We start from the raw sequence: 14,521 nt of genomic DNA on the forward strand, positions 1-14,521 counted from the left end.
CTAAAACCAACAATCAGCACATAATCAAGAATGCATCAACAAGTCATAATCTAAACTAATCATGGCATAACATAGCATTCTATTCAAGCATATCATGCATCATAATATAATCTCAACTAGTCATAGCATATCAAGCATCACCATGGCCGAAACATATACATAGTGCATTGCATAAAACATAGCTAGACATGGCATAACAACAAGTATCATGGTATATCAAAGCATGGCCAAAACATTTATATCAAAGCATCATACTATGGCCGAAACATGTACATCAAGGCATCATCATATCCTTGGCCGAAATCTATATATCAAGCATCAACAACTCAATGGCCAAAACATGTCTATAAGGTATAGCATGAACATAACGTAATCATACCTTATCATGGCATATCATAATCAAGAGCATAACATGAAACATAGCATAATCATAAGGTGTATGCAATATGATTTTGGAAAACATGTATCCGCAAAACATGTGTATGTCTCATGATCCTTTAAACCATTTTCTTTTACATATATACTTGAAAATAATATCAACATATTTAGGGCCCCGGCTTGTACCATACATACATAACATAGATGCGCGCGTCCTAAGTATATCCAAGGTAGCAAGTCTTGAATCATACTAGGAACTAGGTCAAGATCACAAAGCATGGCCTAGGGGCGTATTTAAAGAGTCCATCCCTTATTAGCCCAGATCACAAAGCAAGGCTTAGCCTAGATCACACAGCAAGGCTTAAGGGTGTACCAAGGAGCCCATCCCTTATTAGCCCAGATCACAAAGCAAGGCTTGGCCTAGATCACAAAGCAAGGCCTAGGGACTGATTAGGAGTCCACCCTTGGTACAAGCCACTCACATATAAAGTAAAATACATGTCATACATATCATGTATCATAAAAGCATGCATCACTTAGGCACACATCATATCATAAAAGTATGCATCACTTAGGCATACATCATATCATAAAAGTATGCATCACTTAGGCATACATCATATCATAAAGGTATGCATCACTTAGGCATACATCATGTCATAAAAGTATGTATCACTTAGGCATACATCATATCATAAAGGTATGCATCACTTAGGCATACATCATGTCATAAAGGTATGCATCACTTAGGCATACATCATATCATAAAGGTATGCATCACTTAGGCATAGATCATAAAAACATGCATATCTTAAGCATAAAGCATATCATCAAGCATGCATGATTTAACCACATATCATATCATGAAAGCATGCATATTTTAAGCACTAAACATAGCATCAAGCATGCATAATTTAACCACATATCATAACATAAGCATGCATAATTTAAGCACAAAGCATATCATATCATAAAAGCATGCATATCATATCATAAGTCATAAATCACAAGCATACATATTAAGCATAAGGGTGTATCTTGTGATTATCCTATCATAGGAAACATGGTATCATATTTATCTTGGTTTTAAGCTTCCTAAACCCTTGTGGCCGAAACCCCTTTGAAGCTCAATTTAGGTTAAACACAACATCCAAGCATGTGGCACCTAAATTATCATCATAGCATTTTCATAGGAAGCATTATAAACATGATTAACTTAGTTTCTAAGTTCCTCAAGTCCCTAATTTCATATGGCCGAAACCTTAAGGTGTGGAACAAGGTTCCATATGACATAAAAGCATGGACAACTTTAAATCATATTTATAACATTTTTACCAAGGAACAAGGTAAACACATTTGACACATTTGAATTAGTTCCTAAGTTCTTTAAGCCCTTAACATATATCATGGCCGAAATTTAACAAGTTCTCATTAGGGCTACAAACAAGCATACAAGCATGTGAACTTGGACTAACATTATGTATAAATTCATACAAGGCATCATCCAATAGTTATGGCCGAAACAAACCCTAGCATCATTTTAGGTCATAAAACAACATATAGCATTTGAACCTTGGCTTTCTACTTATCATATTTCATGTAGAGTGACATGAGCATATTTAATTTAGGTCCTAGGGTTTCTAGGGCATCTAAACCTTCATGGCCGAGACTTACAATGGTCCATTTAGGTCATGGAAAAATCATACAAGCATGTGACACAATCAATAGGTTATCATATTTTCATAAGAAGCATTTTAACACCTTTGGTTTAAATTCTAGGGCCTCTAGGTCATTTAAATCCTTTTTGGCAGAAACTCATCAGTGTTTAAACTTGCTTCAAGTAACATAAAAACATATGAAGTCATACAAGTTTCATAGCATGTGTAAAGACAAACATAATGAGCATACATATGAATTGTGTCTTAGGCTTTCTAGGTTTCTTTTTCTCTTTTTCTTTTATTTTTTTCTCATGGCCGAAACCTACCATTCTTTAGCTAGGTTTTTATGTGGCCTAAAGAATGAAAAACCTAAGTAAATTTCATGGTAAAATTTACTAAGAAACATATATATATATTTGGTTCATGAACAAACTTGGACTCTTGTGATCATACATGTCATATGTCATATAACCAATTTTTCTACACCCTAATCAAGCATGAGGGCATTAGACAAATTTCATATCTAAACATCACAGAGGTATTGAGCATATTAAAGTTTTGTTTAAGCTTTTCTAAGCTATTCATCTCATCATGGCCGAAAACCCTAAGAAAGAGTTCATGAAGTTCTAGCAATATTCAAACATACAACTCTTTTAAGATATTTGTATTCTATCACATGAGCATGTTTATTTAAATTTAAGGGTCTTCCTAACCCTAAACCCTTTCTTGGCCGAAACATATGAGTGGGTTTTCTTTTAGTTCAAATATCTTCTAAGCAAGAAAACTAATACATGATCCTTAATATTTCATAGGAAGAACCTTGTACTAGTTGGGTAAAACAATAAATTTCCCTAGCCTCTTAAAAATATTTTTGGCCGAAATTCTAGGGTTAAGTACTTCTCTGATCAAGCATCATATAGGTATAAAAACATGAAGAAGAACCCTTTTCCATGGCATAGAAAATCTATCATGTAGTGAAGACTAGTTAAACATCACTAGATTTTTGAAAGCTCTTCTTAGCCGAATTTTCTCAAACTTGTTTCTAGGTTTTAAAATCTTCATAAAATCCAAAAAACACATAAAAGCCTTGTACCACAGGTGAGGGGAAGCTTACATCCTTTTTCGCTTGTGGATCTAAGGTATGGTGAAGAAGAAGTAGCCACTTCTTCTAGTTCCTTTCCCTTGATTCCTTTGCTAAATCCTCCTTGTATCTTAGGTTTTCTTAGGAGAAAGCCTTGGCTTGGGGCCGAAAATGGAGGAGAGAGGAACTGAGGTTTCGGTGAGGGAGAGGAGAGAATGAGAAAAATGAGAGAAAATAGAATTTTCCCTTTACATATTCTCTTTTATGTTAAGGGGGAAGAGGTAGCAAACTTAGTTTTTGCTTTCCTTCTCCCTTAGCCTTTTTTTTCTATTTTATTTTTATTTTTTTTTATTTATTTATCCCCATCATTCATGGTGAAATAAGGGGGAATGAATCCCCTTAATGGTCTCTTTTATTTTCGGCAAGAGAAGAGAGAAAGAGGGAGAGGAAGGGAGGAAGGCAAATTGCCTTTCTCTTGTTCTTTACTTGTTTTCTTTTGGCTATCTTTTATTCTCACCTTTATCATGAGTTTCCCTCCTTTGCTATCAATATCTTCTCTCTATCCCAATTGGTTATTACCCATTAACTCTATGAAATATAATATAAGAGGTTCAAGGTTCAATCCTTGACCATTACTTCTTTTTATTTCATTTTATTTCTTTTTACTTCAACTCACTTCTTATTATTTTTCTAAGACAAAATTCATCATTCTCATATTTATTCTTAAAAGCTTAGTGGGTGTTACACAACTGGTGAAAAGGTTTCATCATAGTCTATACCATGAATCTGCTTGAATCCTTTAGCCATCAATCTACCTTTATAGGTATGCATATGACCATCCATGTCTGTCTTCACTTTGAAAACCCACTTACACTCAATGGGTTTGATCCCTTCAGGTGGATCAACCAAAGTCCATACTTGGTTAGTGTACATGGATTCCATTTCGGATCTCATGGCCTATAGCCATTTCTCAGAATCTGGGCCCTGTACAGTTTCCTGATAAGATGTAGGCTCATTGAGACCAATAAGCTCTACATCACCATGGTCAGACAAGAAAAAAAAATATCTCTCAGGTTGACGATGGATCCTATCAGATCTGTGTAGAGCTTGTGCTACTTGAACAGGTTGTTATTCCACAACATCTTGCGGTGTAACAAAATCATGATCCACAACATCTTGTGGTTCCTGTTCAGTTTCCATCAAGGCATCGGTGCTAGTTTGTGTATCTTGAATTTCTTCAAGATCGACAATACTCCCACTAGTTCTTCTAAAATAAATTCCCTTTCTAGAAAGACACCAGTTTTGGCAACAAACATTTTGCCTTGCGTGAGATTATAGAAGTAATATTCCTTTGTTTCCTTGGGATATCCTACAAAATATCACTTGTCTGATTTGGGTCCTAGTTTATTGGAGACTTGTCATCGAACGTAAGTCTCACATCCCCAAATCTTCATGAAAGACATCTTGGGACTCTTCCCAGTCCATAGAGTATATGGTGCCTTTATGACAGCCTTGGATGGAACGCGGTTAAGTGTGAAAGCGGTCGTCTCTAGAGCATGTCCCCAGAAGGAAGTAGGAAGTTATGTTTGAATCATCATCGTTCGTACCATATCTAATAAAGTACGATTTCTCCTTTCTGATACATCATTCCATTTTGGTGTTCCAGGTGGAGTGAATTGAGATATTATCCCACACTCAACGAGATGGTCATGAAACTCTTGGCTAAGATATTCCCCACCTCGATCTGATTGAAGCATCTTAATATTCTTACCAAGTTGATTTTGTACTTCATTCTTGAATTCTTTGAACTTTTCAAAGGATTCTGACTTATGTCGCATTAGATATACATAACCATATCTACTGAAATCGTCAGTAAAAGTAATGAAGTAATGGTAGCCTCTTCTAGCTGCTATTCTGAAAGGGTCACATACATCTGTATGTATGAGTCCTAACAAGTCATTAGCTCTTTTGCTATGTCCACTAAATGGAGTCTTTGTTATCTTGCCTTGAAGACAAGATTCACATATCTCATATGATTCAAAATCAAATAAGTCCAAAAGTCCATCCTTATGGAGTTGAGATATGTGACTCTCATTTATGTGACCCAAGCGACAATGCCATAGATATGTTTGGTTCAAATCATTAGACTCGAACCGTTTGGTATTTATGTTATAGATTGGATTGTCAAAGTCTAGAACATAGAGTCCATTCACAAGATGTGCACTACAATAGAACATTTTATTGAAATAAATGGAACATCATTTATCCTTTATTACAAATGAGAATCCTTTCTTGTACAAACAAGAAATAGAGATGATGTTCTTAGATAAGGCAAGCACATAACAGCACTCTTCAAGTTCTAATACAAGTCCAGTGGGCAAAGATAAGGAAAATGTTCCTACAGCTATAGCAGCAACTCTTGCGCCATTGCCTACTCGTAGGTCCACTTCGCCCTTTGTCAATATTCTACTATTTCTTAAGCCCTGCACATTAGTACAAATGTGAGATACACATCCGGTATCTAATACCCATGAAGAAGAAATAGATAGATTGACTTCTATAACATGTATACCTGAGGCAGAAGTTTCACTTTTCTTCCTTTTCACTTCCTCTAGGTATGATTTGCAGTTCCTCTTCCAATGCCCAATCTCACCACAGTGGAAGCAGGTTCCTTCCTTAGCCACCCCGCCTTTGGGTTTCAGTGCATAAGCCTTGCCCTTGCCTTTGGTTTGGGTTTTACCCTTACCTTTGGGCTTCCATTTGCCTTTGCCCTTTGGCACCATTAAAATGGTGCTAGGCTTTGCCTTCTTAAGGTTGAGTTCAGCAGTTCTCAACATGCTCAACATCTCAGGCAATGGTTTGTCAATTTCATTCATGTTATAGTTCATGACAAATTGACTATAGCTTTCGGGCAATGATTGTAAAATTAGGTAAGTGGCCAATTCTTGACCTAGTGGGAATCCCAACCTTTGTAGATTCTCGATCATCTTGAGCACATAAGGCCCTACGGGACTTCCTTCTTGCATTCTGCATTGAAATAGAGCTTCTAAGATCCCAAATCTCTCATGTCTTGCTTGTCCTTGATATAGTTGTCTAAGGTGTTCAACCATATCATAGGCGCCCATGTTCTCATGTTGCTTCTGAAGCTCAGAGTTCATGGTGGCGAGCATAAGGCATGACACATCTAATGCGTCATCTTGATGCTTCTTGTAAGTATCCCTATCAGCTCTAGTGGCAGTAGCAGGGGGTGCTTCAGGAATGGGCTGTTGTAGGACGTACAGTTTTCGTTCTTACTTGAGTACTATTCTTAAGTTTCTGTATCAGTCTAGGAAGTTAGCTCCATTGAACTTGTCCTTATCAAGGACAGATCGCAGAGAGAGAGTATTTGACGTATTTGACGACATGGTGATCTACAACAATAAAATGTAAAAATTAGTATCATATTTTGATCATTTACTAGGCCTTTAATTAAATGATTCTCCCACTAAATTGTAAAGCTTTTGGTAGAAGCAAGTCATGGATGTGGTTTTACCCACACTACTAGCTCCAAATCCAATCGCGATAACATTTATGTGGGACAAGATCCATATTATACTGCACCTTGAGTTAACTTTGGCTAATCGCCCAAGACATAGTATAACTTAGGCAGGCAACATTTACCAATTACATCATATGTAACTCTTGTATCATTGTGTGAACAAGACTATTTGTTCATTTGCCCATCTTATGAAATTCACATTATAACTCATCTTGAGTTAGCTTTGGCTAATCGCCTAAGACTAGTATAATTTTGAATTTCATTGTATGGGATATGCCTCTAAGTTCTTAACTTAGTTAAGTCACACTCAAAGTTTTAGTAGTCATACATCACAATTGTCCTTCACACTCTAGCAAGATAAATCGAGTCACTTTGCTTTGGCAAAACCTTACTATAATTGATCGAGCTAGTAGTGAGTACTAATCTTTGGTAGGCATATTTAATAGACTTAATCATGATTAAACTACACATGCATCACATACAATCATAGCATATCATGGCATACATCACATATATGCATAAAAGAAATCGTGACATGGTTATGGCCCCATAATCTATGATCCTCTCAAGCCAATGAGAAGATCAAAAGGTCAACCTAGGCAAAAGCATCTTCTCCAAGTGCTTCAAAAGCATCTTCTCCATGTTAGCTAGAGCCCTAGAGCCAATCATTTGATGATTGTATTTTGGACTTGTTGTATCATATTCTATATAAATAAAGGCATTTGGTCTTTGGTTATTATACTTACTTGTATTGGTGCCAAATAAACTAAGTATAATAACGTCCTTGAGTAGAAGGTTCTTAACTATATCAATCGGTTAGCTGAACCGATAGTGAGATGATATAGGGAACACTACTCTTAATCATTCCTAGTCGAGTATTAACATTCAGGGACAATGTTAATGCAATAAGACTAGCATGTAGGTCAACTCGATGACTTGATCTCACAAGTCATGGATATAGAGATATCAAGTTGACACATGGGTATGCATTAGAGAATGTATACTGAATGACCCGCCATGAGAAAGTATCATGGATCGTTATATGAGTGTCATATACTTTCTCATGTGGCTATTAGTATGACTATTAGTCCTTAGACCTGAAGTCACCATGGATCCCTACATAAGGAGTTATGTACTTTGGTTTCGTCAAACGTCACCCGTAACTGGGTGGACTATAAAGGCGATTACTGGGTATGTAACGAATTATGCAGAGGGATGTGAGTGATGTAGATGGGATCTATCCCTCCTATACGACGGGAGAGACATCGGTATTCTTGATAGAGTGAGACCATGAAGTGCATGGCCATGCCCAAATGAGTCAATATAGGATATTGAGCTCATTTGATTTAGTGAGTCTACTTAGAGTTCAAGATTTAGATTGATCAGAGGATGACACGGTCTATGCCTCACATTGATCAATCTAGATGTCTAGGATAGAAGGACACTTGTCATATTTTGTGAGGAGTCACAACTAGTAGTCACAAGGTGATGTCGGATCTCGATATTCTTGTAACTTGGGTAGTAATGATGTATTGCTAGATACCGCTCATTATTTATGCTTCTAAATGAGTTTAGGGGCATTGCCAACGTTACAAGAACCTATTGGGTCACACACAAAGAACAAGTGGATGGAGATTAGGTTCATAGGATGAACCAATTGGATTAGGTTCATATGATGCACCAAGGATTGGATTCGAAATTAGACTTATTGAGTTAGACTCAATTAGATTCAATTGTTGAATAAGTCTAATTTAAATTTGATTCATTGAGTCAATTTGTATTAATGAATTGAGATTCATTAAATTCAAATTGGCTTGAATCAAAGGTTGGATTTAACTCAACAAGGAAGAAAATTTGATCAATTTTGACTTGACCAAAAAGGGAAGTTGAAACATCAAGTTTACTTGATGAATTGCCACTTCATGGAGGATGACTCATCCTACATGGCAGCCACATCATCACCACCTCATGAGGTGTGCCACCTCATGGAGGTTACACCTCCCATTCCATTTAATGTGGCCGGCCACATTAAATGGGGAGGTTACAATGGTGTGGCCGGCCACACTAATGCAAAATGAGTTTTAGTTTTGTGGCAATTGGTGTGTGCATTCATTCCATCTTCTTCCTTGGTCTTTCCTCTTGGTTTGCTGCTGTTGCCGTGAGCTTTCAAGGGAGGAGAAGGTGGTTGAGTGAATTCCAAGAGTAAAGGGTGAAGTGAAGGTCACAAAGGAGGGTACCTAGAGGATTATGTGAGATCCCTTTTTCCTTCTCTCCTTTCTCCCATTTTAAATCCTACCCGAGAGCCCTAGAAAGTGCTAGCACACTTGGGTGCTCTCTTCTCCATCCTTGAGTGTTAGAGAACACTTATTGTTCGTGTGGATATCATTAGAGAGTTGTCTACGTTGACAACTTCGAGATCCGGCGTACCGTTGGACGAGCGGGATTTGCGAGGGCACGCTTCAAAGGTATATGGCTTTCCCTTATATAGATCTACTGTAGATCAACGTTTAAACTCGTACTCATGTTTTCAAAATTTTTCTTCACACGAGATCCAATGGCTAGGGTGATTCGGGGTTTCCGCGACGCGAAAAAGCGGTTTTCACGGCCCGAAAAACCCAACACTCCAAGTGCTTCCTTGGTCGTTATGTGTTGTTGTCCTTCTCCTTTTTCACCGTCGTCAAGTAGACTTAATCTTTTCTAATTTATATATTACAAAATCTAAAGAAAACTCGAGTTACATTCGAGTGTAGTCTAGGAGAGGCACGATACGCAGGCCGTATTATGAATTACAACACACACAACCAATCACATCGGGGTTTAAGGGTCATAACCATGCACCATGTCATATAACATTCTCAATCTATTATGACAAAATTTAATATGATTTAAACAACTAATTATTATGAGCCACAATGCCATGATGGTTTTGCTGAAAACCTCTTGGCTACTTGCTCATAATCATGCAAATCATAATAAAATTGTCATGCAATTTCTATATCACATATGAAATTCTACTATAACTTAGTATATGCCTTCGCAAGTGGCTCTGATACCACTGTAAGGAACTAGGTCACTAAACACGTGAAAACACAGCGGAAAACATCTAGTTCCTTTCCAATAGATCCATGCAAAAGGAAACCATATACTAAGTATTAATTATCTACATGAGAAAGTTATACCTTTGTTGCGTGCCCTTCGCAATCCCAATTCCAACGTTTCTTTAGATGCGCATCTTAGCACGATCAAGTGGTCGCGCCTCTATGGTATCCACACTAACAAGTCTCGTTTGTCTCACAAACTCACAAGGTGGAGAATGAAACAACCAAAGGTTGTGCTAGCAACCTTTCTTGGAGTTTTCGGCCAAGTGGAAGAGAGGAGGAGGAAGAAAAGCTAGATCACCAAAAACTCATCATGAAAATGAATCCAAAACCCCCTTTTATAGATTCATGAAGTTGCCTCATACTGTCCCCTCGGGGCGGTGCGATGGTTAAGGCATGGGGTGTTGCCACATGAGGTCTTGGAGTCGGAACTCGGCGTGACCGAGCATAACCTCCCCCATGTCTTGGTCATTTGCACTAATGCACTACAACAAATTTGTTAAAAGACAACACTATAAAGACAACGGTTTTTGAGGGAACTGTTGTTAATTTGACAAAAGACAACAGTTTTTGACAAAACCGTTGTCTTTTAGCTCTAAAGAAAAACAAAAGACAACGGTTTTTGTAAAAACCGTTGTCGTTGAGTGAATTGTTTTATAATCAACAACACATTTTACAACGATTTCCTAAAACCGTTGTTTTTAAGCGCATTTTTTAGAGGATTACACATTTTACAACGGTTTTTAAACCGTTGTAAACCTAATTCTTTTGTTCCATTGCCCTGGTTTAATGTCTTCCCCTCTCCGAAATATATTTTGGCGCGTGTTTTCCCTCCCTTAGTCTTCGGGAACCCTAGGCAACTGTGTCTTTCTCCTGTCCTCATCCCGCGATCTCTTCACGTTCCCTCTCCTCACACAATCTCCTCTTCCCGATCTCCTCACATAATCTTCTCCACTCCTCACACATTTTTGCCTTCCACTCCTTTGCACGAACCCCTCTCCTCAAAACTCCTCTCTGGCTAAACCTCTCTCGCAGACTCTCACCAGCATCTTTTGGTTTGTTGCTATTCCTTCTCCCATACGAGCCTGTCTCTCGCAATGTCCGGCGAACGAGGAGCATATGGAGGTGGTCGCCGTGGTGGTGGATGGGGTGGTCGGGGTCCTGTTGATGACGGCAGATCGCGTGGTGGCGGAGGAAGGGGTGGGTATGCTCCGGCTCCTCACTCTCAGGAATCGTCGATGACTCCGTCCGCATCGTACCGTCCTTCGCCACCGGCCACAGCAGCAGATTCGCCTTCGTCCTCTTCTATCGGCGAAGAACTCCGGCATCTCACGATCGCCGAGCCCACGAAGGAGCAGACTCCTCAGCCGGCGGCGCCTCCGGCCTCTAGCAAGGGTTTGAGGCATCCGGCTCGGCTGGATTTCGGCACCGTCGGAAGGTCGTGCTTAGTTAGGGCTAACCATTTCCTTGTCGAGATTGCCGACAATACTCTTTTCCACTATGATGTAAGTTTCTATGTTTCTCTTTCGTTATGCATCGTTCTTCCCATTTGATGGAGAATACCTTGTTCTGAACTTGTAGGTGAGTATAGTGCCCGAATCAGTGTCCAGAGCTACCAATAGAAAAATCATCTCTGAGCTTGTCAAGGTGCATAAGGATAAAGCCTTTGGGAAGGAGAATGCCAGCTTATGATGGAAGGAAGAGCCTGTATATGGCTGGTACTTTTCCTTTTGAGTCAAAGGAGTTCACGGTTTCACTGCCTGAAAATGATGGAAGGTACTGTTTCTCAACTGAAGCTTTATGCTGACCGTATCTGTTAAAATCGTGTGGTTTTCCTCTTCTTCAGGAAGGCCAAGGATTTTAGAGTGATTATTAAGCTTGCTGGAAACACAAGCATACACAACCTGAAGGAGTTTTTAGCTGGTCGACAGATTGAGGCACCTCAAGAAGTCATTCAAGCCCTTGATATTGTTCTTAGGGAGTCTCCATCTACCAAGTACTTCTGTTTCCTTTTATTTCTGTACAATTTTCTCAAGTACTATATTATTGTTAATATTATTTTCGTTGCAACTTGTTCTACTTCAGGTATACTTCGGTAGCACGGTCCTTCTTTTCCCCGAGCTTTGGGCATCGGGCACCCATTGGAAAGGCTTAGAATGCTGGAGGGGCTACTATCAAAGCCTTCGACCAACACAAATGGGCTTGTCTTTGAACAAAGGTAAGTCTTGCTGGAAGTGTTCTTTGGTTTATCTGTTTTGAGGAAACTATCAATTCATCTAGGCTATATTCCATTATCAAAAGTTTCAAGTTCCAATGTTTAAATGTAATTGGGTTGAGAATAATAAAGTTTCAAATTATCTCGGATTTCATTCTTTTGCAGACCTAGTAAGTATTAGGAAAAATGTTTACCACGAGCAAGAAGATCCTAAAGGATAAGGGTGCAGAACCGACTGAGTTGGAAGACACTGTGGCTCAGGCTAGTTGCCTTCATCTTTCATATCGCATTGTTCTGATATTTTGGTTGAGATCCCAATTGAACTGTTCATATTCATAGCAGGCATTCTTTGATCTGGAGAATGCGAACCAGGAGTTGAAGAGTGACTTGAAGGATCTTTACATTAATTCAGCAGTGTAAGTTTGTTATGTCAATCATGTTGGCGTTTCCAAATTTTGTTTTGTGAATTTACAGATAATGCTTATTTTATTTAAGTTTTATGGTTTTGGTATAGGCAAATCGATATGCCTGGCAATAGGAAAGCTGTTGTTATTCACATTCCATACAGGCTGCGAAAAGCCTACAAAAAGATTCATGTTAGGCTGGTTAGAGAACTGGAAAAGAAGTTCAGTGGGAAGGTAAATAGTATTAAGACACTTCATTTCAATTAATCGTGTGCAAGTCTTTGATTGCAGTTAAGTCTATTAATTGAAGATGTTTATGTCAAATTGACTAACTATAAGATTTGACATTGAAAACTAATATATACACTTTTGACTGGTAGCCATTTAGCTTGTATGTCGCTATTGCAAACATTTGTTGGTGATATTTAAATGTATTTGCAAACTTTCATTATTCCGTTCAATGCCGACAGGCCAATTCTATTGGTGCGATCGGAGTTGGCAGAATGTATACAAGATCATATTTATGAATAGGTGCGTTCAAGTTTATGTAAGTTCATTACCTTGTTTTAGCTAAAGTTTATATAAGTTCATTATCTTTAGTAAGAAGCCACTTCTTGCTTCTTTGGAATCCATTTTCAGCTATGCTTGTCTTTCCCTTCTAATGATTATTACATCTTATGAAATGCTCATTCTAGGCTATATTCCATTATTATTATACTGGAATGCATGAAATGTTTTTCAACATCTTAAGATTTTGAGATGTTCAAACATATATATCATTTGTTGGTAAACACATTTCTGTAGGACTAACACACTTGTCAGATTATGATGAACTGATTAACTTTGAGCATCATGAATTGTTTCCTTTCTTAATGGACAGTTTTCTGCAGATTAGGATTTACACGTAAAGGAGGTGAGCTAGATAAATATTTTGAGCAGTTACATGATATATGAACATGATAATACATGGGGAAAATGCAGGAGCAAGACCAATTTAATCAATAGTATTGAGATTCTTGTTTTCTTTGGGAATGAAAATGGTTTCTCAATCAAACAAAATTGAAAATATTTGCAATTTGCAATTTGTTGGACATGATGAATGGTCGGAATGGGTTAAAGTTGGATGGAAATAACTTACACTTTGTTGAGAATCACAATGACCAAGTTCATTCACATAGTTGTTTCGACTTACTTATGGCAAACCAAACCAAACCAATTTAGCAATCACTATATGCAAGATACACAAACTATCTAGACTTACCTAGAGTTGCTCTGATCTGACTGCTTTTTTCTTCCCAATGTATTCTGCCCTCCTTTATTTGTTGTTACTAGCTACAGGGATTGTTGGTTTATTCCGTGTAAGGCTTCACCTTGACTTAAGCAGGGTGGTGTTATCATATTAGATTATGTATAGCTCATGTGTACTTGGTATGTGTTAGATTCAACTTCATCTGCTTGCTAAGACGTTTTTGCCAATCCTGGTTTCAGTCCTTGTCCACTGCACACTTTTGCTCTATTTCATGCATAAGATGATTTAATTCAATTACTTTATTTCTTTAACTTATCTGTTGTACTATTTGTCCAACTTTGTACAATTAGCCTTGAACTAACAAAAGAAATGAATTTGAAGGGTTGGAACAGCCATATGAACCAGTTTCATAAACTTTTTTCGTGCTCACTTGCTTCACTACTCATGAAATTGTGAAGCGGCAACGTTTCTCGTGCTTATTTGGCCATTCTTTTTTTTCTATGGCTTTAACTATATTTTATTTTCATAACAGGGAGAAATTGCTGGGTTTGCAAGCTGGGTATGAAGAAAAAGAACCAGGGAGAAATTGCTGGGTTTGCAAGTTGGGTTTGCATGGTTGTGGTCTTATAAACTTAATTTTGTGGTTTCATCTTTTGTGGTTGTCATGATTGGATACTACTTGTGGTCATGTTTGGATAGCTTGTAGTAATTGTATAGAATTGTTTATAAACTTAAGTGAATGTACACATGTACCGGTTTTTGTTTGAGACAAGATGTATATATAAATTAAAGACAACTAATCGAATGTATATATGTTGAAAACTATTTTTGTGAATGTATAAATGTTACGTTGTACCAGTTTGTGTGCAATGGCCATGGTTTTAACCGATGTGAAAAGTA

The 14,521-nt window shown here is 37.9% G+C and overlaps 2 protein-coding genes across 2 annotated transcripts; both read left to right on the plus strand.

Annotated features, from left to right (window-relative positions):
* Positions 1-11,170: 11,170 nt before the first annotated feature.
* On the plus strand, positions 11,171-11,923 carry LOC122030878 (protein argonaute 1D-like). The gene is made up of 4 exons (XM_042589925.1): positions 11,171-11,258; positions 11,335-11,529; positions 11,600-11,749; positions 11,839-11,923. The coding sequence occupies exons 2-4, from the start codon at positions 11,432-11,434 to the stop codon at positions 11,906-11,908; spliced, it is 318 nt and encodes a 105-aa protein (XP_042445859.1). The 5' UTR covers positions 11,171-11,258; positions 11,335-11,431; the 3' UTR covers positions 11,909-11,923.
* A 231-nt stretch (positions 11,924-12,154) lies between these two features.
* On the plus strand, positions 12,155-14,186 carry LOC122031342 (40S ribosomal protein S7-like). The gene is made up of 4 exons (XM_042590466.1): positions 12,155-12,229; positions 12,311-12,384; positions 12,483-12,606; positions 14,154-14,186. The coding sequence occupies exons 1-4, from the start codon at positions 12,155-12,157 to the stop codon at positions 14,184-14,186; spliced, it is 306 nt and encodes a 101-aa protein (XP_042446400.1).
* Positions 14,187-14,521: the final 335 nt, after the last annotated feature.

Source organism: Zingiber officinale, chromosome 11A (genome assembly GCF_018446385.1).
Source record: "Zingiber officinale cultivar Zhangliang chromosome 11A, Zo_v1.1, whole genome shotgun sequence".
NCBI classification, from domain to species: Eukaryota; Viridiplantae; Streptophyta; class Magnoliopsida; order Zingiberales; family Zingiberaceae; genus Zingiber; species Zingiber officinale.